At 34.9% G+C, this 25,406-nt stretch overlaps 1 protein-coding gene across 8 annotated transcripts in view; it reads left to right on the top strand.

Annotated features, from left to right (window-relative positions):
• DMD (dystrophin) overlaps positions 1-25,406 on the top strand; it is a 2,262,230-nt gene that overhangs the window by 729,169 nt on the left and 1,507,655 nt on the right. For all 8 annotated transcript variants that reach the window (XM_023633802.2, XM_070257261.1, XM_070257256.1 and 5 more), the window contains exon 7: positions 5,937-6,055. In XM_023633802.2, coding sequence (XP_023489570.2) covers positions 5,937-6,055 — 119 coding nt within the window. The remainder of the gene's footprint in view (positions 1-5,936; positions 6,056-25,406) is intronic.

The raw sequence follows: 25,406 nt of genomic DNA, 5'->3' as shown, positions 1-25,406 counted from the left end.
TAATGTGAAAAAGAAACATTTCTCTTGTCAGATACACACTTAGATAGCAAATACCATTAGGCTCTGTATTTTTATTTATATCTATTTCGGGGTTAAAAGAGGCTCTGAGCATCTTAGCATCCAAGCCAAAGAGCAGACCACAATTAATTTCTATGACTCAGTGCTCAGAATATCAAAAGAAACAATTGTTCTGGAACAGCAAAGCAATTGCTATAAAGCATGAGAGAGTTCTTCTGTGGATCTTCATAAAAAGAACTCAGTATGATATAGTGAACCAAATGTCCTTAACTATATTCCATACGCTATTATATTTTCTAAGATAAAATAGATGGTTGCATTTTTTCATATAAAGAAGCTCGGTAAATGAATTAATAACAGTTCAAGAAAAAGCAAAACAACATGGTAATACATTTATTATATTTAATGCATTCACATATATTATAGATAATATATAAATATATATTATATGTATAATACATTTACTTTAAGGAATCTCTGCTTTTGTTTTCCTATTACCCATCTCTTTTCCCCAGCTTAATCCCCAGGGTCAAATATGTTGCCTTATTAACTGTGTTTGAAATGCCACTGGACTGCATCTTCCCTGATTTTCAATGCAGCTTATCTTTTCTCACTTTGATCTTTCTTTCTTGATGAATCTACCATTTTCCTATGCCAATCTTGCTTCTAGAAAAGTCCAGAATATAAATTTTCTTCATGGTAAAGCTCAATCCAAGAGTAAACGCTCTCTAAATAAGCATCTTTGTCAGGTGTCTTGCTCCAGCTGGGTTTAATTAACCCCATCCAGACTGAGTTTCCAGGTGAATGACTCAGCAACCTGATTTTCAAAAGGAAGCAGGTTCGCACTCAATCTGCATGTTAAACAACGTTAACACATTGTTTTTCATAAGTGTGACACAAAGAAAAATATTCCATAGCTTCAGTACAGCCAGATGAGAAGGGATAGAGATATTCATTCTGCATTCTAAGTCAGCGTTCATTTATGCAGCCACATGCTTCACAATAAGGGTCTGAGCATATTGATCTTGCTGTTCATGTACACGTTTGCAGATGAACAGAAATATCGAGGGTCAGGTTATGAGGTCCTTGTTGGCTCTTTAACATTTTCTTTTCAAGTGGAAGACTTCAATTCTCTAAGCATGTTCACATACCACATTTGTTAGTATTCTATTTTATGATTTCTGAATATATTTGTAAGTAATACAGTAAACATATCCAGATTGCCCTGCTGCATCCGTCCCTGACCCACTCTTTCTCTCTCAAAATATCTTCATTTATATATTCTTCTGTCACATTGAATGAATCATCAGTAGCTACCTTTTTATACATAACATGGTTACTTTTCAAGAGGTTTCCCACAGCTGATAATGCTCTTTCATGAATCATCTCCCTCTTCTTTTTGTCTTTGACAGATGTTCATATTGTTTACGTAAAGCAAAAAAATGGTTTAACTTTATGTTCCAAGGTGATTGTCGTTGGTACGCTTAGGAATGTCATGAGGTGTCCTGATTTCAATAATTGAATGACTAAGCTATATAGAACAAAGGCATGCTCTTAATATAGAACATAGGGATTGATAAATAGTCTTGCCAAAGGTTAGGATATTAGTGGCTTTGTATCTTTGTAAGGCTAAATTTTATCTTAATATGTAGGAAATTAAAAGTATTACATTGACACAAAGTCCACTACAGTGCAGTTAAAAAGAAGCCAGGTTCTACTTTTGTGGGAAAACCAAATGATAATGGATTAGAAATATACTCAAAATATGCAGATAAGTTGTAATAAGTATAAAGTTGCAGTGAAATTTTCTTCCTGATTTCTTATTTTAGTTTATTACCATAGAAGTAATACAGCACATGGTTTAAAAAAAATCAGACATTGGAGAGGGGGGCAAAGGAAAAGAAACAAAATGTGTCTTCATGACTCCAACCCTACCCCGTCACACTCGCCTTCCTAGAAGTAGTCACTGTCAGCAACTTCTTTTATTCTTTCTGTTGGTTTTCATGATTATATGTTTTTATTTCCGGATTGATTGATTTCTGACAGTAGATGGATTTACTCCTTAATATGCAGCCCACAAACATTACCTCTCATCTCCATTGGTTTCCTAAATTGATTGCTATATTATAATCATTTTATTCTTATAATTGTTGCCTCTATTACTTTAAATGATAGCAGTGTACCTTTTTTCATCAAGTTTAGACAAGATCTGTTGACTACCTGAAATGAAGGATGAGGAAACCGTCATACTTGCCTCCCTCTCTTCTCTCCTCTCCCCCTTCTGTTTTGTTATTATTCTTGCATCAACAATGTTTGTAACATTTATATCTGCTCTGTAAGTATAGGTGTTCTTGGCTTGAGTCTATAAACTGAAAATGCATTACTGTTATTTTATAAATATAATTAACCTTAGAACAAAGTAATAGAAGTTAATGATTTTAAGCAATTGTTATTTTGTAGGCACTGTTCTAGGTAAAATATTCCATCTGTTTCTCATGACATAGATACTATCATGATCCCCATCTCACAAATTGGGAAACCGAGGCACAGAAAGGTTATGTGATTTGCTTGAGACCATTTGCCTACTATGTGGTAGAGTCAGGATTTGAATTTATAGGGGACTTTTCTTGTCTACTAGGCGATGTTGTCTCATTCAATATGTCGGTTTTCTCAAAAGACTCATGATCTTTGGTTGCCTGTTCTTGTTTATGAGTTACAGTCTAGGTTAGCATGGGAAAGTGGTTCTCCTCTACAGTTGGCTTGTTTCACAATTTTTTGTGCATTTGAAAATCATAATTATTTAAAATGTTAACCAGGGCAGGCCCGGTGGTATAGTGGTTAAGTTCGCACACTCCACTTCAGCAGCCCAAGGTTTGCGGGTTTGGGTCCCGGGCAGGGACCTGTGCACTGCTCATCAAGCCACACTGTGGTGGCGTCCCACATACAAAATAGAGGAAGATTGGCCCAGATGTCAGCTCAGCAACAACCTTCAAGCAAAAAGATGAAGATTGGCAACAGTTGTTAGATCAGGGCCAATCTTCCTCACCAAAAAAAAGAGAAGTTAATCGATGATGAATTTTAAAACAATTAATTAGATTAATTTTAATGCTAGAAGAGACCTCAAAGGCCATTCAGTACAATGTTTTAAATGCAAACATTGAAGCTTAAATAGATTACATGACTTAGATAACTCCTTACCCAGGTAATTAGTTAGTGGCCAAAGAGAAGGGAAAGGGGATGAAAGGAAAAGGGTTAGAATGTGGCAGCAATTCTGTTCTTTTTCATCAGACTCATTTAACCTTTTTACTCTACTATAGGTGAAAAAACTATTTTCCGACACTCTCCTCCCTATATTCTTTTCTACTCCCATTGCTGAGAGATGAAGAAATGAAGATGGGGCAGAGGGTGCATACTGAAGTTAAAACTTCCCCAAATAGTCTAGAATTTAATTTATATTTCTTATAGTCTTTCTACTAATAGAAGCATCTCCCAATTTATACATATTTTAGGTCATAAAAGATTGTTAACTATTTTGGGTAACTTGGAATATATAGGAGAGATTAGATTTCCTAAGCAGTGCACAAAATTCTGGTGGTTTAATCAGGGTAAGAGCAAGTAAAAAAATGAAATGAGAATTAAATGAGAAAACTGTACCTTTATTTTGAATTATGGTTTTAGAAAATAACAGCAATGCCCATCCTTGTAACTTCTTCCCTTATAGAACATGAATTACTAAGCAGGGGATCACTGACAGACACAAATATCCTAAGACTCAGTGTAGATTCTATTTAAAGATATGGACAGATATTTGTCTGGGTAGAAATTTCATAGCACTCATCAGATTCTCAAATGTATCTGTGATCCAGAAAAGGTAAAGAACCACTTCACTAATGGTTTCCAATGTTGTTGGGATAAATTGCAATTCTTTAACAGCCAAGGCCTTTTGCAAATTCATCCCAATATCCCCTCCGAACCATACCTCCCACCACTTGATACTAGAAATTTTCCAGTAGAGCCAGGCCTGTGAAATCTTGACTGACTGAGCATGTTCTAGTTTTTCCTTCCGTAAGAACATTGATTTTCTAATATTCACACAACTTAGAATTCTATTCTCAAATACTTTTCTTACATCTAAACTCAAACCACCATTTAAGACTCCCTTCAGCCTCCAAAAACTTTCTTGGGGCCGGCCCAGTGGTGCAGCGGTTAAGTTAGAATGTTCCGCTTCTTGGCGGCCCGGGGTTCGCTGGTTCGGATCCTGGGTGTAAACATGGCACCGCTTGGCACGCCATGCTGTGGTAGGCATCCCACATATAAAGTGGAGGAAGATGGGCATGGATGTTAGCTCAGGGCCAGGCTTCCTCAGCAAAAAGAGGAGGACTGGCAGTAGTTAGCTCAGGACTAATCTTCCTCAAAAAAACAAAACAAAACAAAACAAAAGTTTCTTGACTTCTTCAGATTTTAGAAAACCTTATATCTTATTATCTGTATTTTTCACGTTTAGAATTTATTTAACTTGTTATGATGTATGCATTTTTTTCCTCACTGGGTTTAAAATCTTTATCGGATAAGAACTACATCTTACCATCCTTTGCGTTTTCTCAATTACCAAGTAAAATGATATTCACATAGTATGTTCTCATCCATTCTCTGGTATAATCAACAAATATTTATTGAGCTTCTATGGATCAGGCTGAGTTTCTAGAGGTGAAAAAAACTGGCAAAAATATTTTATATTCTATATTCTAGTGACAGACAGATAAATAGACAAGATTAATTAAAATATATATTATGTTAAATAGTATCAACAGCTAATGAGAAAAATATAAAGCAATTAAGATGGATAGGAAATGAGTATATGTAAGTAATTTGGGAGTGACTAATTTTAGATGGAGAGAGGGCAGGGAAGGACTCACCAATAATGTGACTTTTGAGTAAAGACCCAGAGGAAGTGGAGGAGTGAGCCATGTTGATGTCTGGGGGAAGAGAGTTCCAGGTAGAGGGAATAGCAACTGCAAATGCAGGAAACTATCTAACCTATTTGAGGAATATGAGGAGAGAGGCGAAAAATAAAATCGTAGAGTTAATGGGGGAGCCAGACCATGTAGGGCCTTGTAGGTCACAGTTAAATCAGTGAATTTTACTCCCCCGGTAGCAGGGATTTGAGAAGAAGATTATGATGAAATACTTTAACAGAGCACTCTGCTAGCCCTGTGAGGATAGATCAACAAGGACAAGAGTGGGAGTAGGGGAGCAGTAGAAAGCTAAGGCAGTAATCCGTGCAAGAGAAAGTGTTGGTTTGGATTAAGGTGATGGCAGTGAGAATAGTGTTAAGTGGTCAAATTCTGGATATATTTCCACCTGAGTGTGGTATGAGAGTGAAAGGGTCATCAAAGTTGACTCCAAAGTTTCTCATCTGAGCAACTGCCAAATTTGAACTTGTCATTGATTATTGAGGAGGGGAGAACTGCAAGAGAACTGAGTGGGTTTGGGGAGTGTGTTGGGGATGAATATCAGAAGCCCAGTTTTGGATACTTGAGTCTTGTGATGACTCTACATGGAGATACTGAGTAAGCAGATGAATCTAGAGTCTGGATTTCAGGGAAGAGGTCTGGGCTAGGCTTATAAAATTGGAAGTTTCCAGCAAATGACTGATATTCAAATCCATAAGATTGGATGAGATTAACACATTTTTGTTGCTTGGATAAGGTAGAATAACTTCTCCTTTGTTTTCTTCAGGATTTTCAATTAAAATTGTGACTTGTTTAAATGAGAAATGTTATGGAGGGGTAATGAAGAGTAAGACTCAGGTCTTAAGGACTATGGGCATCCGTTGTCAGTTAAAAATCAGAATTGAAGTGAATCTCATGAAACATTCTAGATTGATTTATACTTGTCTTTATGTGTGTCTGTTTCAGGCCAGACCTGTTTGATTGGAATAGTGTGGTTTGCCAGCAGTCAGCCACACAACGACTGGAACATGCATTCAACATTGCCAAATATCAACTAGGCATAGAGAAACTACTCGATCCTGAAGGTTGGTACTTTTCTGGACTACCACTGTTTTTTGTATAGATTAGTGTTTGTCATCTCAGATTTAACATTTCCACAAACTAAGCACAAAATAGAAACTATGCATTACATGTTTTTCTATATTCTAGGTATATTTAAAGTGTTCTGTCTTCTTGCAATATATTATGAATTGTCGTATATGATTTTAGTTCTCAAGATACCAATATCTAAAACTAAAGTATAAAACTTTAGGAAAAAACCCAAGCCTTTAGAATATATATGCCTCATGGATGAAGCATACTACATTTAGAGTGCATTGACTCCAAATAATTATAACAAGTTCCTGTTTTGCTTGTTCTACCAAGAGATTTGATAGACTAATCAGCTATAATTAATTAGCCACTCTTGCCAATTTCATTCATATACTCTATAAAAGGCAACATGGTTTACTGTTTAAATCAGGAAATTTATTCCTGGCACTGCTACTGTTATAATGTCACTCTGGGGGAAGTCCTCTATTGGATGGTTATTCATTTTCTGCTTCTTTAGTTGAGAAGCAGCACTGTATTTATAATTTTATTATATTACACTTAAGTAAATTTCATCCTTATCTCTGGTGCTGCGTAGTCATACCTTCCAGACACATGGATTCGAGGGATAATGAATCCTGACCTCAGCTTTTCTCTCTAGCCTATGAGGCACTTTTTTGTTTGCCAACTTCTTTGAAATTGCAGACTCTGTTCTCATGTTCTTGAGGTTACCACACTCTAAAACCACAGGTTGGAGGAGCAATGTCAGTGAAATTGATATCTGTGATATAATACAAGCTGATATTTGGGCAAGGGTATATAATTCAGTGGTCTTTGGAATATTGAATCAATTCCAAAAAAGGAGATCCTTGCGAGGTGGTGATAGGTCTCATCAGGAAAAACTCAGAAATAACTCAGAGAATAGCCTTTCACTAGTGAATTTATTGTCAGGCAGAATCTAATCCTCAGTATTGCAGACCCAGAAACCTGATTGCCTTATCTTATTGATAGCAGATCCATATGGTGGTGTGTGTGTATGGGGGCAGTTAACTTTAAACAAGTGCAAAAAATGATGCATTAATCAAAATGGAAATTCAGTCATTTTAAATGAGATATGTAAGTTTTGTAAGAACCAGAATACTCATATTTAATTGACCAATATATTGCTCTTGGTAAGCACACGTGCTTGGGAAGGAAAATTATAACAACGCAAATGTATTCGTGACGTTGGAATCAGATTAAGTTCATTAGAAATGTTTCTTCTCCTTTATGTAACGCATAGCTGAGCACTGACTCCTGTAACCTCTTTTTGTTGCTTCAATAGACGATCAGCATCCCTCTTGCCCCAGGTTAGCTCTAAGGTAGAAATTGTATCAATCATATTTCCTTGTTTTGCACAATGAGGGACGGTTTCCTCACTATTGACTCCTAGTACTGATTTACATGTTTTTTCATACTCCAGTGAGATAGAGAGGGCAGACGTCATGAAAATATGAACTCCAACCCTTGAGGGTAAGAGCTACAGTGTATGAATTTGAGGGATAAGCCCATTAATAGTTTCTTGTTTTTCATTAAACCCACATATCGTAGTCAGTTCCCATTATCTAGGATATGTGCTCTAGTTATTCTTGTGTGTGTCTTATCCTTTTATAAAATAGTAAGAGTATATTTAAAATAGATCTTTTTCTTGTTAAGTGATAAAATGGCTTTTGATCTCTAAGTCCGTCTTTGAATTGAAGTAGGAGTAGCTAAATAGGCATGCATATGATAATCAGAAAGTAGATTGATGAACCTGTAATCAGGTAAGGGCAGTTACATAAATAATGCGGGTTTTTTGCATAAAATAGCTTGATATACCCGATTCCATATGCTCTCCTAAATGGAAAGTGTATGTTGAAATGCACATCATATAGGCTATAGGAACACCATTATAATATCTCAAACCTGACAATTCAATATAAACCAAATATAATATGAAATACAAGCTGAGTAATAGAGATCATACCACTGGTTATGGTTTCATTTTGCCAATAAAATCTTCGATCTGAAAATACTTTTTATTTATGGACTCCCTCCGATTCAAAGAACATTCTGTCTCCTAAAAGGGTTCGTTAAAGTTTATTTATGGCTGTCAATAAGAAGAGGATTCAGCGTAAATCTTATGTTATATTTTTAGATATGTGTCGGTTCCTGCCAGTGTGTTGGGGAAATTCACAAATATGCATTTAAAAATTATTGCTCAGAATTTTTCAAGACATGATTTCAATGATAATTGAAAGGAAAAAATTAACTAAATTATAAGGATTTTTATTTACTGATTTGTTAATCGTAAAAGGCAAAATAGCATCTCTCAGAATCTAAGACTTAGAACGCTCTCTTCAATGTATCTAACAGGGGAGATTCATGGACTTCTTTCATGCCCTGTATAGTAATTACCTTTGAGAAGTTCGTGTTTTTATTTAGCCAAATACTGGTTCTTTAGCTTATGCATGATGATGTCAGCTATTCTCCAAAGCAATTTTCATTTCATATCTATTATGCCCCTGAGGAGGTTAATGAAACATTTTGCTTTATGTTTGGGAAGATTTTTATTATTGGGGAATTGAAGTTATATTTGACTTAAGAAATACCTGCCAAAAATGTTTTTAGAATTTTAAACATATGCTTTATTGATTGAGTTGATTTATAAATTAAAAAGTCATTGAAATATAATTTGGAGGTTTTCACATCTTGCATGTATCGACTTTGGTGTGCTTTTTTTGGCCTTAACTGGTGTTTTGAGGCCTGAGGCTTGGTTTTAAGTGGAATTGCCTTTTAAAATGAGTAGCAATAGGCATTAGCATAAGCAATTTCAGGAGCTGTTTCTGATGTGTTTAAATGTTAACATATGCAAAAATAAGTACTACTAGGGTAAGATTATTTAATAATTGATGCATCTTTATGCCCATAGATATAAAAGGTTTCCCTCCTTTGAAATATATCCTAGTGTGAATTGGGCTATTCACTTTCTACCACGATTTCCCTATAAGACATGCATTGTACGTGCATTGTGGGTTTCATATATACATTGTTTGCTTCTCTGAGTTTCAAACTAATTGGTTTGTCAATCCACACAACACTTTATCCATTAAGAGAATGCTTTGTCAGCTTTGCCTTGTGAATAACAAAGTGAAGATGTTTTTCTTAAAGGAATCAAAAAGTCGAGGATAAAAAATTGTGCTGGTTCTAGATGACTTTTGCATATTACTGTAGTAAGTCATTTCCATTTGGGATATGCAATATGATGTGGAAATGCCCTCACTTTTTTTTACCAAGGTGACTTTAGAATGAAAAATGAATAAGAGTCGAATTTGGCAAACACGATGGTTTGCAAGAAATATTTGTAACCTCAAAATGACATTTACGAATCAATTAGTTTGGTTTTAATCCACTTCCTTTTAACTTCATGAGTATGGTGACACAGATTCTATTTTCTGCTTGACTAATCCCTGCATCACTCTTCGGTTGTTTTTCGAGCCTACTTTTCCAAGAATTAGCTCTGCCTTTTGGAGAGTTTTGCTTTTGAAATGAATGGTCTTAGGCTTTTAACTTTGCAGGCATACAGTTTATTAGTCTCTAAAAAAATATTCAAGGGAAAATATATAGCATTTGTTATAAAAGAGAAGAGTGTCTTTGAGGCCTCTTATTTTGGGTTTGACATCAATTGTTTGAGCAAGCGGTGCTGTTTTCTTCTATCTTTGTTCCAGAAATCACATTTTTTTAATAGCTTTTTTTTTTTTAAAAGACTGGCAACTGAGCTAACATCTATTGCCAATCTTTTTTTTTTTCCTTCTTCTTCTTCTCCCCAAAGCTCCCCAGTACATAGTTGTATATTCTAGTTGTAGATCCTTCAGGTTGTGCTACGTGGGACGCCGCCAAAGCATGGCTTGATGAGCAGTGCCATGTCCACACCCAGGATACAAACCTGTGAAACCCTGGGCCACCGAAGCAGAGTGCTCGAACTTAACCACTTGGCCAGGGGGCCGGCCCCCCAACCATCACATTTTGATACCATAACAATAAGAAATATTAATAAGTGGTCTACACTAAGTTAAAATAGAGTAAAACCATACCAACTCAGAAGGATGTTGTTAACTTAAATAACTAGAACTTTTTATGGACATGCACACTCATTTCATATAATTTAGATTGATTTTTTCTAGAACCCATTGTAGAATAGCTTTGTTTTCAGAAAATGTGATGAGATCAGAATATATTGATGTTCCTTATGTGTATATTTCAACTAGAGATTATTGTAAAAATCTCAGGCTCTTTAGAGAAAACTCTCTGTGGTACAAAATGTTCTTTTTTCCATATATTAAAAGGTGTTTTAATAGTACATATGTGAATAAAAAGTGGCCATTGCCTTTTTGATGACAAAGTACTTTTACAAAATATGTCTTCCTTTGTACCTTTTTGTGTTATTGATTTATATCATTATCTCTGGCAGAGATTCTTTAGAGATATTGCAAGTTGCTATCATCTAAAAGTGAATCCTGAGTGTCTTGGAAGAACAGTTCTTAGTCTAGTTATTCTGCTATGGAAAATAGAAAGTATCATCATCTCCTTATGTAGACATAATAATAGCAAGATAATGTTCCTATCATATCAGCAGGAGACCATTTTTCCAGGGTTTCTTTTTTAAAGAAACATTGCAGTTTGATCATTAAAACCAAATTATGTCATTTAATAATGTTAAATGTAATAATGAAAATATTTAATTTTGAACTTCAGTGGATTGAAGTTGAAATGAGCAAAGTAAAGATGACAATATTGTATTAGCTAAAGAATTGGATACATTAGTAGATTTAGTGTTGCCTTTTCATTTGCTTAATGTATATTCAGTACAACCTTTTAGTAAAGGAATTTTGGAAACACTGTATTAAGTAATTTAAATATATACTTTTAATAGCATTGCATAAAACAGAGATTAGCATCTGTACATAATGAGGGTTTAGGAAAATGGATGGCTGAGGTAGAAGGCCAGAGAAATGTGATTAACATATTCCCAGCCTGCTTATCATTAGAGTAAAGGTCCTTATTAGAATATCCTTGACTATTTTTAGGTTTTTATCCTGAACCTTACTTTTTTTACACTTCTCTTCTCCATGGGAGGACATGTTGCATAACTAGTCTTGACTATCCACTGCCACTTTAATATACTTTAATGCTTTTGAGTTAAAGATGACTTTACCAGAGTATCTGCAGGCATTCTCAGATTTATCATTGCTACTATAGAAAAAACATCTGTAAGGGACAATGAGGCAGTACTTTGTACATGAAAGTAACACATAGCAAAATGAATAAATGAATTTTCTACATGGGCAAAAGGTTACCAATAATAGTAAACAAATATTATATTAATGTAGAAATGAGGATAAAGATATTGTATTAATATGGTGATACAGATCATTATATTAACTTTAAGATGTTATAGTTGCAATCTCCTGTTTCCTGATGGAGAACTTTTAAATTGCTTGTCACAAGAGAAATTTTAAAAAAATGTTAATGCATACTTCCTACTAACCTGAGAAGCTGACAAAGGCGTATGAGACACAGAGAGACAGAGAATGAATTTAGTATCTCTTTTTGATATCCTTTCTTCCACATTATTCTCAGTTCAGATAACATAGAAAACTGAAGATTTTCAGGACAATTTGAACCAATCAGTAGTAAATTGAAGCAATTTTTGTTCTGCTGATCCATTTCAGTCGTTTGACTGAAATAATTGGATATAACTGTCCCAAATTCACCCACTTAGACAACAAGGAGACCTACAAAACATTAAAAATGATATCTGCGTGTGTACATGGCCTGAATTTACCCTTTGTACCATAATTTGGCATTTTCTACTGATCTTTCATGTTCTTTTATAATTTATCACAATTTTGACTTCATGGAAATCAGTCAGCCAATTTATATGTTTTATCTCTCCTAGGAGTGATTTGTTAAAATAAAATGAATATTATTCTTTGCTATCGTTAAGTAGTGTAGTTTCTCGCTTGATTGTGGAACTTAAATAATGAAATATAGTCTAATCATGTGATTCAAGATTTGCATTGTGGATGAGGTTCTATACCCAACATGTTCAGAAGCATTTGAGTATAATCCTTGCCTGGATAAGCGGGAATCTCTTTTCAGTTACTTTACCAGGATGATTTTTACAACTGGTTTTTATTTAAGTGGGGGAAATGTAACATCCTAGGCCTATATAGTGGCAATAAATGTTATTGAATGACTGACAGGATGTCTATTGTTTAACATAAATATCTTTAAACACTTGGAAAATGCATCTCAATTATTACGTTTAACATAAATATTGCTTAAACAATTGAGAAGTGCATCCACCACGTTCCAATGCTGAACAATATATAATAGATATTTTGTGGAATGGTGTCCCCAGGTGTATCATCACTAGGAGTCCATTAGACTGTTAAGGAAAATATATTAGAAAAAATATTTGTTGCTCCTTTCTTATTGACTTCAATAAAACTCAGCTATGAAATAATAAATGAGATACTAGTAAGTTTGAATAAAGTGTTCCATAGTTGATCTCTGTGATATTTATTTATCATAGAAGGGTGTAGCCTTAAGCAAAAGCATTTTGAATATTTAAATAATGATAGAAAGTGATAGTGAAATGGCATAAATAGTTTCAAAATTTCTATGAGGTTTTAATTAAATCAATGATAATGTTTGAAAGTAAAATATATATTACTTATAGTTGGGGCACTTTTATTCGTTTCACTGTCTTCAAAATGGAATTAACTGTGTTTGATAAAAGTATAGGAGATATCACAGAACTTGAAAATGAACATCTGAAAACCTTAAAGCCGAGTACTAGGAAAATGGATATCCAGTTGGTACAAATGTTTTCTGATTAAATAATTTCTCTATAAAAATGCATGGGCAATTTAGCAGCTGGAATAGAAATATGAGATGACAGTGTATTAGTTTACAATAATATTTGGGGAAAATAATAATGAACCGGGGTCTTGGTTGATACCATTTAATTCTTATAAGAGGATAGTTTAATTCTCATAAAAATGGGCTTTAATCCTTGTAAAAGAGACCAGAAGCTTTACAGTAGCCTTGTGATTATACTTAAAAATAATAAACCATACTCTTAGATTTATTGTCTTATGGCAAACTTGTGGAGTTAGTGGGTCATATGCTGTCCACTTGAGAGATGAGAAAACTGTTACAGCTATTAAGTGTTCAAGGTTATTGTGTATTATTAAAATTTAATAAGGTAGTTGAAAACTAGTGTTTTTACTTTTTAGAAAAATAATCAATTGTTCTACAGTATCATTCTTGTGAGATAGTTTTTCATTGTTGCTAAATAAACTTCTACCTTAAATCAGAGGACAGTTTCCCCTAAAAATATTTTTCTACCCTTTTTTTTTGAGGAAGATTAGCCCTGAGCTAACTGCTGCCAATGCTCCTCTTTTTGCTGAGGAAGCCTAGCCCTGAACTAACATCCGTGCCCATCTTCCTCTACTTTCTATGTGGGATGCCTACCACAGCATGGCTTGCCAAGCGGTGCCATGTCCGCTCCTTGGATCCGAACGGGTGAACCCTGGGCCGCTGAGAAGCGGAACGTGTGAACTTAACCACTGCACCACCAGGCCGGCGACTATCATTAGTGATATCAACTCAAATGTACAAGGTTCCTTTGGTAAAATATAATTAAAATTTAAGTAGGACGACCATGCTCTAGGAACTTTACATAATTTAACCTATTTGTTTTACCCAATAAGTCTAGGGCAGTTTATCCTTATTTTATAGATGGGAAAACTGAGGCTTAGAGAGCTTTACTAAAACCGAGATCACCCAACCAATAGATAAATGAGCTGGAATCAAATCTGGGTTTCTCTCTTCTCAGAGTCCATGTTACTTTTAATAGGACTTCCCAATAAAATCACATGGGGAGCTTTATGAAAACATTGGGGTCAGAGCAGAAATTCTGATTTCATTGGTCTGAAGTGGGGTCTTGACACCAGCAATTTTTGAAAACTCATCAGGTGAGGCTATCATATAGCCAAGGTAAAAATAGCTGCAGTAAAATAATTATTTCCATGAGATACGCCTTTTTAGAGGATGAAACACAGAATCTGTTGTCCCACGGTTTGTTCAGGCCTCTAGCATTTTCTTCCTCAAGAGGTGACTAAGCCTGCTGTTCAAATCTTCAATTACTGGAGCATTGCTTATTGCTAACAGTCCTGTCGTTAATGAGAAATGGTTCATCCACCAGATAAAGTAGAAATAGACTAGCTGTCACGTAAGACTGGCTACCAAGACGTTCTCTTTAGGATTAAGGGACTTGCCTTATCTCCTCTCTGCACAGCTTTCTCTCTCTCCATCCCTTCTTCTGTTTATTACTTCACAGACGTGTTTGTAATAGAATGATGCTCTCACTCAAACGCTGATTCCACCAAAGGGTTGTCCAGGACAAACTGTGTGCAGAGGTGGTCCCTGACTCTTCGTCCTTTTATTTGTTTTCCCTTTTTCACATCCTCTCTCACTTTGATCCTAATTAATATCGCTGTGCCCTGTCATCAGGGTTTTGATGATCCCTTTTTCAGCCAGTAAATATCTCTTTCATTGGCACAGCTGATAAAGCCTCTGATTCCAGAGGAATTTTTAAGAATAACTAAGGGATAATAAAATAAAAGTAAAGAAAAAAAATTAAAATGACAGTAAAATAATTTTTTCAGAATACAAGTTTTGATCCTATAAATTCATTTAAAAGAAGCACATGGCTTTAGTTAGCTTCATTATCTCTGACATTAATGCCACAAATAGGTTGACTTTAATCACAAATCATTTATCTAGGATTAATTTTGTTAAACAGTCTGTATTTCAGCCAGATATATGACTTTTAGTGACTGGATATGATGGTCATTGGAGCCTGTGATATCACTGTAGTTGTGAGTGGAGCAAATTGGCAGTTATACTCACAGATGCAATAGAATTTAATCTAATACTACATTTATTTCCCTGTATAGAAGGATACAAGGTAGGAGATGGTTGTCATGGAATCTTTATGTCATTGGATGGCCCACAAGTAACCGATATACATGTGTTTGCCCCTCATCCAAATGCTAAGCATATGGATGTCGAGGACAAGAGCCAAGGTCAGTCAGTGTGGGCCACTTGACACAAAGAAGCTGCAGCCTTGATTTCCCGCCAGTATTTAATACCATTCTAGTTACAGAGAATAAAGACCTGCTTGTACTTCACAGCCCCACCCCCACGCTTGTCTAAGAGTAGTTCTACCTGGCAAACAGAAGAGACACAACGTTCTACAATTTTCTTAACTCTGTGGTTCTAAGGAAACAAGATTCTCTGGTCATTTTCCCAGGCAAGCTTAGAGTAGCCTTGGCCTGATTTTAAGTTTTTATTCAAAGAGCCAACTAGCCTTGGGTTGAACTCCTGTTTTTGCCTGAAATTAGTTATATGGCACTGGGAAACTTTCTGAGCCTCAGATTTGCTCATGTGCAAAGTAGAATCGATGATATCTACCTCATACAGTTACTGTGAGAATATTAAGTAGTACCAGTAAAGTGTTTAGCCTGTAATATGTGTACAGAAGCAGTAGCTAAAGTATGTGTCAAGTGCCTGGAATATTGCAGAAATTAAGTGTTACTTCCCTTTCTAGTCCTCTAAACTTATCTTAATTAGGGGGAGCTGATCTTCCAAATTATTTTGCCTGACTCTAGGATAAATGCAGACTCTCTCCAAATTAAATAATTCCCATTTTAAATCTTACCATTCTTCCTGTGACCTTCATGCTCATTCCAGTTTCCTGATCTGAGGGATATTGCTGGTTTACAGCTGGATTTCTGGGTGGTAGTGCTTGACATCCTTGAGCTCCAGAGTATAATCTAATACTTCACAGCAGACTTGAACTACATCTTGAATTCCTCAATGATGACGTGACACATACCCACAGAGTCACAGTTACACTCAAGATTTTTAACAAGTCTCCTGAAGGCTGGTTCATAATTGTAATAATTTATTCCTGCAATTGTCACAGTATTTATAAGATACTAATTAGCACACTTGCAAAATATAAGGAGTTGTTCTTCTGCGACCATAACTTGATTTAACAATGTGTGGGTGGTTAAACTGGTTCCCAAACATTTCAGAAAAACTCTTGTCTTCTGAAACCAGGAGTAGCATTTGAATGGAAATGTTGATGTGATCTGGTGTAATATTTATTGAACGTTTATAAGTACTGGGCACAGTAACACTCTATAAGTATAATTTAATTTTATTCCTACAACAATCCTAGGAGGTAGCACTATTATTATGCCATTTACAACTAAAGAGTTTAAGTGACTTGCCCATATCACTTAATGAGTTGAAGTTGAGATTCCCCGCTTGTGACAACTACAGAAAATAATTGTAATGTAGAATATTCTGTCCTCTTTCCTGAATTTTTTCCTTTGCATTCATTAAAAAGTTACTCTCTTTATTGCAAGGCTAATTGACTTTGTTTTAAAGTGGAGGGACATCAATCAGTTGATTCCAAATATGCTGGAAATAAATGCAAAAGTCTCACAAACTAGAGCCAGACTAAGAGAGAGACTGTATTCTGTCTTTTTTTACTATGATGTCTCCCTCAGAGGATAGTTAAATAATTAATCACAGTGGAAGATTGTTTATAAATCCTGCAAGTTTGTGATCCTATCCAAGCCACGCTAAAGTTATCAAAGGGAAACACTAACCAGTTATGAATATATTCCCTTCTGCTCTCTCTCGGTTAACTCTAGAAATAGAAAGAGATGGCAAAAACATCACTTATAGTATGCAAAAACATTTCACTATCTCAAATATTTCCTCAATCAGCTTGTGATGTGAACATCTCTTACCTAGATTGGAATCTCAAAAATATGGATTAACAAAAAAAGAGAGAGAGAGAGACAGGGTTATTATCCTAGGAAGGACTAAGTAAAATGTGTTTTACCTATCCTTGAATATCTAAGTTTCTCCGTATGACACATTTCTTTGCATGGATTTATTGTTTGAACCAGTTGAGAACTTGGATCTGCATAGAATTAGTTGGGCAAGTGAACACCTTGGAGAAGTATTTTAAAAGCTGTTTCATTAATGTTCTATCAGTAGAGACACTGTAGTGAAAGCATTTAAAGTGGAATGAATGCACACACATGCCTCAGGGAAAGGAGTGGATCTTTTGAGATCTCTTGAGAACTGTTTTAATTTATTTAAAGTTAATACTATTCAGTGGCACGAGTATATGGTGATGCCCTTGATAAATGCACCTCATGTCACCTGCAACGTAATAGTAGACTATGATCCTGTCGTAATTGTTAATCAAGGGGAGTCTGAGCATAGACAGCAGAAGATAAGGAAAGACTGGCCTAGGACAATAAGAATCATCGAATACTTGGGTATTTGGAGAAACTTGATGCCGGAACCAGTTAAAAAAAGGCTAAAAAAAAAGGACAAATGCCACTCATTTCAAAATATTATGAATAAATTTTAAAATGAATAAGATATAAGCTCCTGGATAAAAATTAAATAATTGTATGCAATTTTCTCTGTACTATCGTATCTCCAATTTTTCTTCCACCAAAACATATAAGTACTGCATGCAAAAAATGAGAAAAAATAAAGAATAAAATACAGAATATTAAGGAACTAGGAGATAAGAAATTAGTCTTTAAATTTTCACAGCACAAGTAAATCTACTGTTTAAAATATTGTAGCAAGATTTCAGTAATATATGATATAAGTTTTCTATTAAATGATAGTATCTGTGTATTCATAGTAAGTGGAAACATATTTTAAGCAAAAAAAAAAGTTTTGCAAAAGGAGAAAATGATAGCTCCCCCATTCTTCTTCACCTTAATCTTAATGTTACTGGTGAAGAAAATGGCAGTTAGAGGTAACAAGTGCTTGAAGGAATGTCCTCATCCGTTTAATGTAATCTTTCCTCAGATTGATCTAGAGGCACTGAATAACCGTAATAATTCTGAGAACTCTAATCTTGCAGAAGGAATGGAAGCTTTTAAAATTAGAATTTATTATCAGGCCTAAACATTGGTTACTTATATAAGCCAATTCCATCATTATTATAGAGCAATATTATTTTAGTTAATGTGTCTTTTACTGCATTGAATGCATATGGATTAGTCTAAAAATAAAAAAGAATGATTTTGTAGAGCTCAAATGTTGGTCAGGTGGCTAGATAGACTTGGATTTTTTTTCCAATGAGTGGATTTAACTACACCACTAATAAACTAGAAATTTTGGAGTCCTTGCTTCTAATTCTAACATTGTAATTTGTTTCAGACATTAAAAAAGCTTTTTAAATTTATTTGCTTCAGGGTCATTATTTTATCAAGTAGAAATTCATTTTAATTCATCAAACACTTATCAATTGACAATTTTGTGTAAGAGTGCTATATACTCCAAATGCGTAAAAAAGAAAAAGAGGTAGAATGTCCCGAGGAATTGACAATTCATTATGAGACAAAAGCAAGAACGTAGGTAACTATTATACCTGACTGAATGTGATCTAATCCCCACAAATTAATTAACATGTAGTAGAATATTTTTAAAATTGTGAAACATGTTTGGGAACAGTGTCCCTGTCTAATAAGTGACCAAATGTTTATGCTGAGTGAAAATGTGGTTGCGTCATAATCTTTTAGATGGGGTGTTAAATAAAGCAGAACTCGCTGGATCTGTATAATTGTCTGTATTCGGCTTCCCTAGTTTTATTCACTGGATTTAAATGCATAAATCTATAAATAGTGAAGGTGATTTTGGAGCAGGAACCTAACCTGCTGTTCTATTTCCTTATTTCTTTCAAAGTCCATTGATTTCTTAAATAATAAAGTCCTTCACAATTTGGAATAAGGCTTAATAGGCATTGCTTTCCCTTTAACATATGTGATTTCTAGTAAGAAGTTCTGGATTTTTTCTCTCATGTTTAAAGCTGTTCATGAGGACTGGGGCATGAGATAACTTGGACAAAAGTCATAAATTCACATGTGCACACACACGTATGCACACACACGTACACGTGTGCACACACACAGACACACATAGGTTGAGCAGTGCATTTTTAAAAGTTAAACCCAGTGCTATCATTCACTTCCAACATGAGAAAAAGCTCTTTAAACTGTTTTAAGTCAACATTTATAAGAGAAATTGGCTTATAATACACCTCGGGTTCTTAACCTTTTTGAGAGCTGTAGAAAAGCTGCTTCTCTATAAAGGTAACATATATTGCCAATAAAATATATAAGGGAGGGCATCTACTTATAAAACTCAAAAAACGATTTAGTAGGAACAGTTGTTTTATTAGCCTTCTGCTCTTTAATGACTGAGACCATCCTGGGGCTGTTTAAAAGATGATTTAATTTGTCCTCTAAACACATGGTTGAGTTCAGGGTGTTTCCTTTTTTTCCATGAATCAACCATGTCTGCGTTGACATTAAGGGCATAGAGCAGGAATCTTTGTAATAATAAATCAGTCTTTTAAATTACTTCAAGTTGGTAATTTAACCAGCTTTAAACATGGATAAAATGAACTATGAGAACTATTTGTAATAAAATAGTCCATCAATTTACTGCTTCAAAATTAAAGCTTATTTCAAATGTAATTTTAATGTAAACTGTATCTGAATATAAAATTCTTATGCAATATTCTGTATCACTATCTTATGTTCCTCAAGAAAATGATCATTTGAACAAATATCTTCGTAGAGATAGCCTCTTCCACCTTTCCCTAGACCAGTAGGTGGTACCATCATCTACTCACTCAGTTGCTCAAAGCAAAACCTGCAAATCATCTTTGATTCCGTAATCCATATCATCCCTAAATTTCAATCCATCATGATGTCTAGTAAGTTATACTTTCAGAATGTATCATTAAGTCTTTGGTACCACCGCACCTTTACAGCTACCACCCTGGTTCTAGTTTTCTCGTCTCTTTCCTTGACCACAGGAAGAGCTTGCTAACTGCTAGCCTTACTTTTACTCTGGCCCTACCTCCAATCCCTTTTATACACAGCATCCAGAGTGATATTACCACGATTCAGGGCCCTAGCACTTGCTGTTCCAATTGTCTGCAATGCTTTTCAGTCACTCTGCATTTCACAGAATAAGACATTACTGCATTAGAATATGATATGTATGGTCTGAGGATTTTTGTCTTCAAAATTTGTTCTGTTGATGATTTTTATTCATTTATTTAATATTGTTTAGTACAATATTAACAAAGTAAACAAGAGTATTGGTCCTTCACATGTTTAACTTTGATTGTATCAGTGATATTCAATGCAATAGAAGGCTCCACAACTTTCCAGGAAGAATTAATTCTGACTTACATTTCAATCAAGTTTATCCCTACCACAGTACTCCTGGGTTATCACAGTATTGTTGGTAGTTGTAGACTTGTCCAGTTGTCTGATAGATGGCAACTTCCTCATGTGCAGGACTCATGCTTGTTCACAGCTGAACTCCAGGAGCCTAAAAGAGTTCCTGCTTTTTAGTAAGTGTACAATAAATGTTTATTGAAGCCATGAGTTTTAAATTAATAGATTACGTGATGGAGGGAGGGCTAGTAATGTGTCTGAAGACCAATTCAGGATTTTAAAGTTCTACGTGGGATTGATCATATAGGCTATCATCAGGCTGATAGGTTAAATTCACTGATTAATATAAGGAATTAATAATATTGAGAAGCGACTAAGTGGTCAGTATTCCAGTATTGGAATTGTTATTTGAGTTCTACCTCATATTTTTCCTTCTTTTTATTGGCTCAATTGTTGTCTGCTAAAGCTGGAAAAAGGTCTTCCTGATTATCTTACTTCATTTAAATAAAAGAATACCGGTGAAGGTGATTTTTAAAATTAAAATATTAAGTATGCTAAATCGTAGACCTTAGGTTTGATTTACGAGAAGCTGCATATGGATCTTAAGAAGTATGTAAAATAATTTATCCCTAAGTTAAGTGATAATCATGTGTGTTATTGTGGAATAGGCTATCATAAAGTACCAAACTTTATCTAAAAAGGAATAATAGCACATCTCATAAAAGAGATTAAGTGATTCTGTTAGGCAGAAGAATGCTAGATTGTAGTTGGGAATTCCATATATGATAGAAAAGTTGATAAAGAGATGGAGATGCAGATGAGAGAGAGGACAGAAAGCTTTGTTTCTGGAGTAGTTTCTATGTGGATCATATAATATTATAAAAATCCTTTTGGTAATTTCTATAGTAAAAATCAATTGTTCCAATTAGAAACATAAAATGCATTTTGTCTCAATGGATTTCATTATTGCTGTTTACACTTAAACAATACACACTGCTCTAATTTTTAGGTAAGTGTATGCACTATGAGGAGAGAGCTATATAAATGTACAGATCATGATTTATGTGAAAAAATTATGTGGTGCTTGTAGAGGAGAAGATATATTACAAGTGATTTCTTAGATAAAATGTAAGTGACCGTATATTTAAACTGAAATACAAATTGGGATGTATAATTATAATTTAAATGTTTTCTCAAAATTACTTTTGAATGGGACATAAATAATCTATAAAACCTATGAATAATTTTATTTCAAAAGATAACTTTAAAGAATGTCAGTTCTTATGCTAACAAAGTACTTGAGCATGTAGATGATTTGTTAAACATTTTTAAAATTCCATGAAAATGGAATGTGCAACAAAGAATACTTTGCAGCTATCAAAATATCTGAATGGAAAAAAAAAAGCAAAAGCAAATGAATATAAATGTTATGTGTCACTGTGTCTGAGCAATATTTTTCATGGTTCCAAACCAGTAGTGATTTCCTTGTGTAGAGTTAAATCAAAAATAAATGGCGAGGAATAGGATGACTTTCATTTGAAACTCAGTTTCTTGGAACTTTATGAGCTACTGTGCCACCTATCAGTGGAATAATAAAATAATTCATATATCACCAATTGGCTTAAAATATCCATTTTAGTTCAGTCAAATTTACTACAATAGCCATTTCACAAAAATAGTTTGTGGCCCTAAAGATATTGCATGCTTGGAGATACTAGAAAAGAATTACATCATAGACCAAGTGAAAACTAGGTACTAGATGCAACTTTTATTTTTTTGTCTACAGATTTAAAACCCTCTGTGGTCGATAGAATAATAACTCCCTGGAGATGTCCACATCCCAATTCCTAGAATCTGTGAATATGTTATGTTACATGGCAACAAAGAATTAAGGTTGCAGATGGAATTAAGGTTGTTAATTAGCTGACCTTAAAACAGGGAGATTATCCTGGGTTATCTAAGTGGGCCCTATGTGGTCACAGGGATACTTAAAAGTGGAAGAGAGAGGCAGAAGAGTAGGTCAGAGTGATGCAATTTGAGAAAGACTACACCCTCTGTTGCTAGCTTTGGAGATGGAGGAAGAGGACCATGAGCCAAGAGATACAGGAGGCCTCTAGAAGCTGGAAAAGGCAAAAAAAAAAAACCCGCTGATTCTCTCCTGGGCCCTCCAGAGAGGAACACAGCCCTGCAGACACTTGACTTTAGCCTAATGAGACCCATGTTGAAGTGACCTACTTAACTGTGAGATAAATTTGTGTTGTTTTAACACACTAAGTTTTAAGGAATTTATTACTGCAGCAATTGAAAATTAATACAGCTTCCGTAGGGGTTTCTGCTGTCCAAATCTTGGCTTAGCTGACCTGTTGTATTACCTGTTTGGCTTTGGGGCTGGCTGAATTCCCCTCAATTGGAGTAATCCAGCAGTGCTCATCTCTGCAGGGATCAGGAGCTAAATCACAAGAGGTACCGAGGGAGAAGCTTCTCCCCTCACTCTAGACCCAAATTCTTATTTCTTTTGCCAGAACCTGCTATTTTGAAGGATGATTGACAGCAGGAATTCGCACTCTCTTCAGGGGAAACTATTCTGCACCTCTGAGCTTGCAGTGTCTTATGACAATTATATGAAAAAGCAATAGTCAGTATATCCCATATATTCTGTCATTCACTTTTAATTAACAATATCAACTACCAAGTGTATGCTGAATGACGTTAAGCCCAGGTCTCTTCCATAGTCTCTTTTCCAGTAATGATCAAATGCATATCTCCTTCCAGAATTCTTGCTAGGATCACTTCTTGTATACTTACACAGGTGTGCACACATACATGTGTTTGTAGTTACGTACACACACACACCCTTCAACACCCAAAATGGAGCAACAATATGCACAGGGCTTAAGGATATCTAATTCCATACTTGGAAAAAGCTTTCTAAAATAAAGCTAATCTGCAGAAAGTAACTGTTCTCACCCTTATGGTAGACTCTATATGAGTCTGCAAAACAATTTGACTCTTTGGGGAAACATCTGAAATTTCTCCTTGGCAAAAAAATGGCTTTGCTTTGTATTTGCATATCTAAATGCTGAATGGAAGGGTAAAATTTTTCCCAGTGAAAAGGTATAATCTGTCCCAAAGTTTAAAATATTTCCAATTCTTTTGGAGAACTGCTTTACTAAAGTCCTAAATTCAGAGTTCTTGGTTTTACTTATTGTAGTCTCCCCACCTGAAATGAAATGTCATTTCCCCCAAATGAATGAAAGAATAATAAGATTAACAAGAAGAATTAGAATGCATGAAGAAGAATATTTAATTCTTATCAGAAACAATCTTGAGTCTTCTTTATTTGAGAGTATGTTTTCTGAGATTCCATGCTTACTTAACATTTTTTGATAAAGTAATAACCATTAATATTTGTTGAGTCTTTAGAACACATTAGCCACTTTCCTGATTATTTAAAATGCATCCTACCATTACTTCCCTAGCTTGATAGGATTTTCTCCCTGAAAATATCAAACTTAACAACTAGGAACTCCCTGTCTAGTCCACAGTCCTGGGTGGAAGATTGTGACCTGGATAAATTAATAATGATGCAAAATAAAGTGACCTAGAAATCTAGCTAATCTTATCAGCATTCGCTTTTAATTGAGAAAGCCTAATTACTCAGATAATTGTGGGGCTTGTTGCTTACTTTTAATTACTGTAAAAAATTAAAAAAAGAGAAATTTATGCTGCTATATATGCTTCATGCCCTATAAAACTGGATATACATTTTTATGACCTATTTAGCTTCATTCACTTTATCAGTGAATAAGATGCAATATAATGTGTTTCTAATTTCATACTACTTTTGTCTGACTTTTTATAACCATAAAACATCAGCTTCATGCACAAGCATGTTTTTGGTTGAATGAGCTTATTTACTTTGTTTAGATAATTAAGCATTGCAGAAGATCAGTGGTTTAGCTTTGAGGTTTCATAAATAGGAAAGCTTGGGGAACAATTTCTCATTGTGCTTGAAACAATTTATTCTGCGTTAATCAGTACACTACCTCAAAGAACTCCTGTGAAAGAATAAATCCAGATTAACTTAAAATGTGCTTGGAATTAGTGTTTTAGTGTAATTTGCTGTGGACTTAAACAGCTTTAAAGGAGAAGTTGTGTCTTATGAATTGTTCTCTTTCCTTCAGGGCTTAGTCCCATGACTTGCATGAAGGGATACTCAGTAAATGTTGATTACATTATTAAAAATCATTTTAATAACTTATTCTAGCAAAATGGAGTAGATAACTATATTTTTGTCACAATCCTGGAACCCTTGCTTCCTAGCAGGCCATTTCTCCTGCTCAGGAATTTCAGATATCCTTAATCGTCACATATCTCTTTCTGATGGCCACTTTATCTTCAGTTGACCTTGCATATGTTGCAAGTGTAAACTGAAGCCCAGAAAGGTAATAAGGATGGAATTAAACTACAAATAGAAATATATAGGTCAGATATGGGGATATGGATAAATAGATTGTGGGAATAGACCAGATGCAGGCTTCTTAAAAGTCAAGTTATTCAGAGAATATAACATTGAAAGCTAACAAACACCACTCATGAGGAGTTCAAAAAGAATAGAAAGGAAAATGGACTCCATCTAATAATTGCACATTTGTCCTGCTTAGTACAAACTCCAAACTTTCAGTCAGTTCTAGTTTTAGCTTATGAATGCGTACTGTAGAAACGTCCAGAAAATCCTCCAGGAAAATGTGATTATCACCCAAAGCTGAGCTTGTTAAACTTATTGAGCAAGGGAGAATACCACTTTCACAGTATCTTCATAGCCTCTCGAGAGAGGAGCATCAGGGAAGGGTACTTACAGAATTTTACACGCTGCACTGGATGTTCTAAGACCGGTCTGGACAAGGATTGGTCAGAACTGGTTAACTAGATGAGTTGCTGTGACAGTCTTGTG

Source organism: Equus caballus, chromosome X (assembly GCF_041296265.1).
Source record: "Equus caballus isolate H_3958 breed thoroughbred chromosome X, TB-T2T, whole genome shotgun sequence".
In the NCBI taxonomy this organism is placed as follows: Eukaryota; Metazoa; Chordata; class Mammalia; order Perissodactyla; family Equidae; genus Equus; species Equus caballus.
Note: the sequence above shows the minus strand (reverse complement) of the source record. Positions and strands in the feature narration are given on the sequence as shown.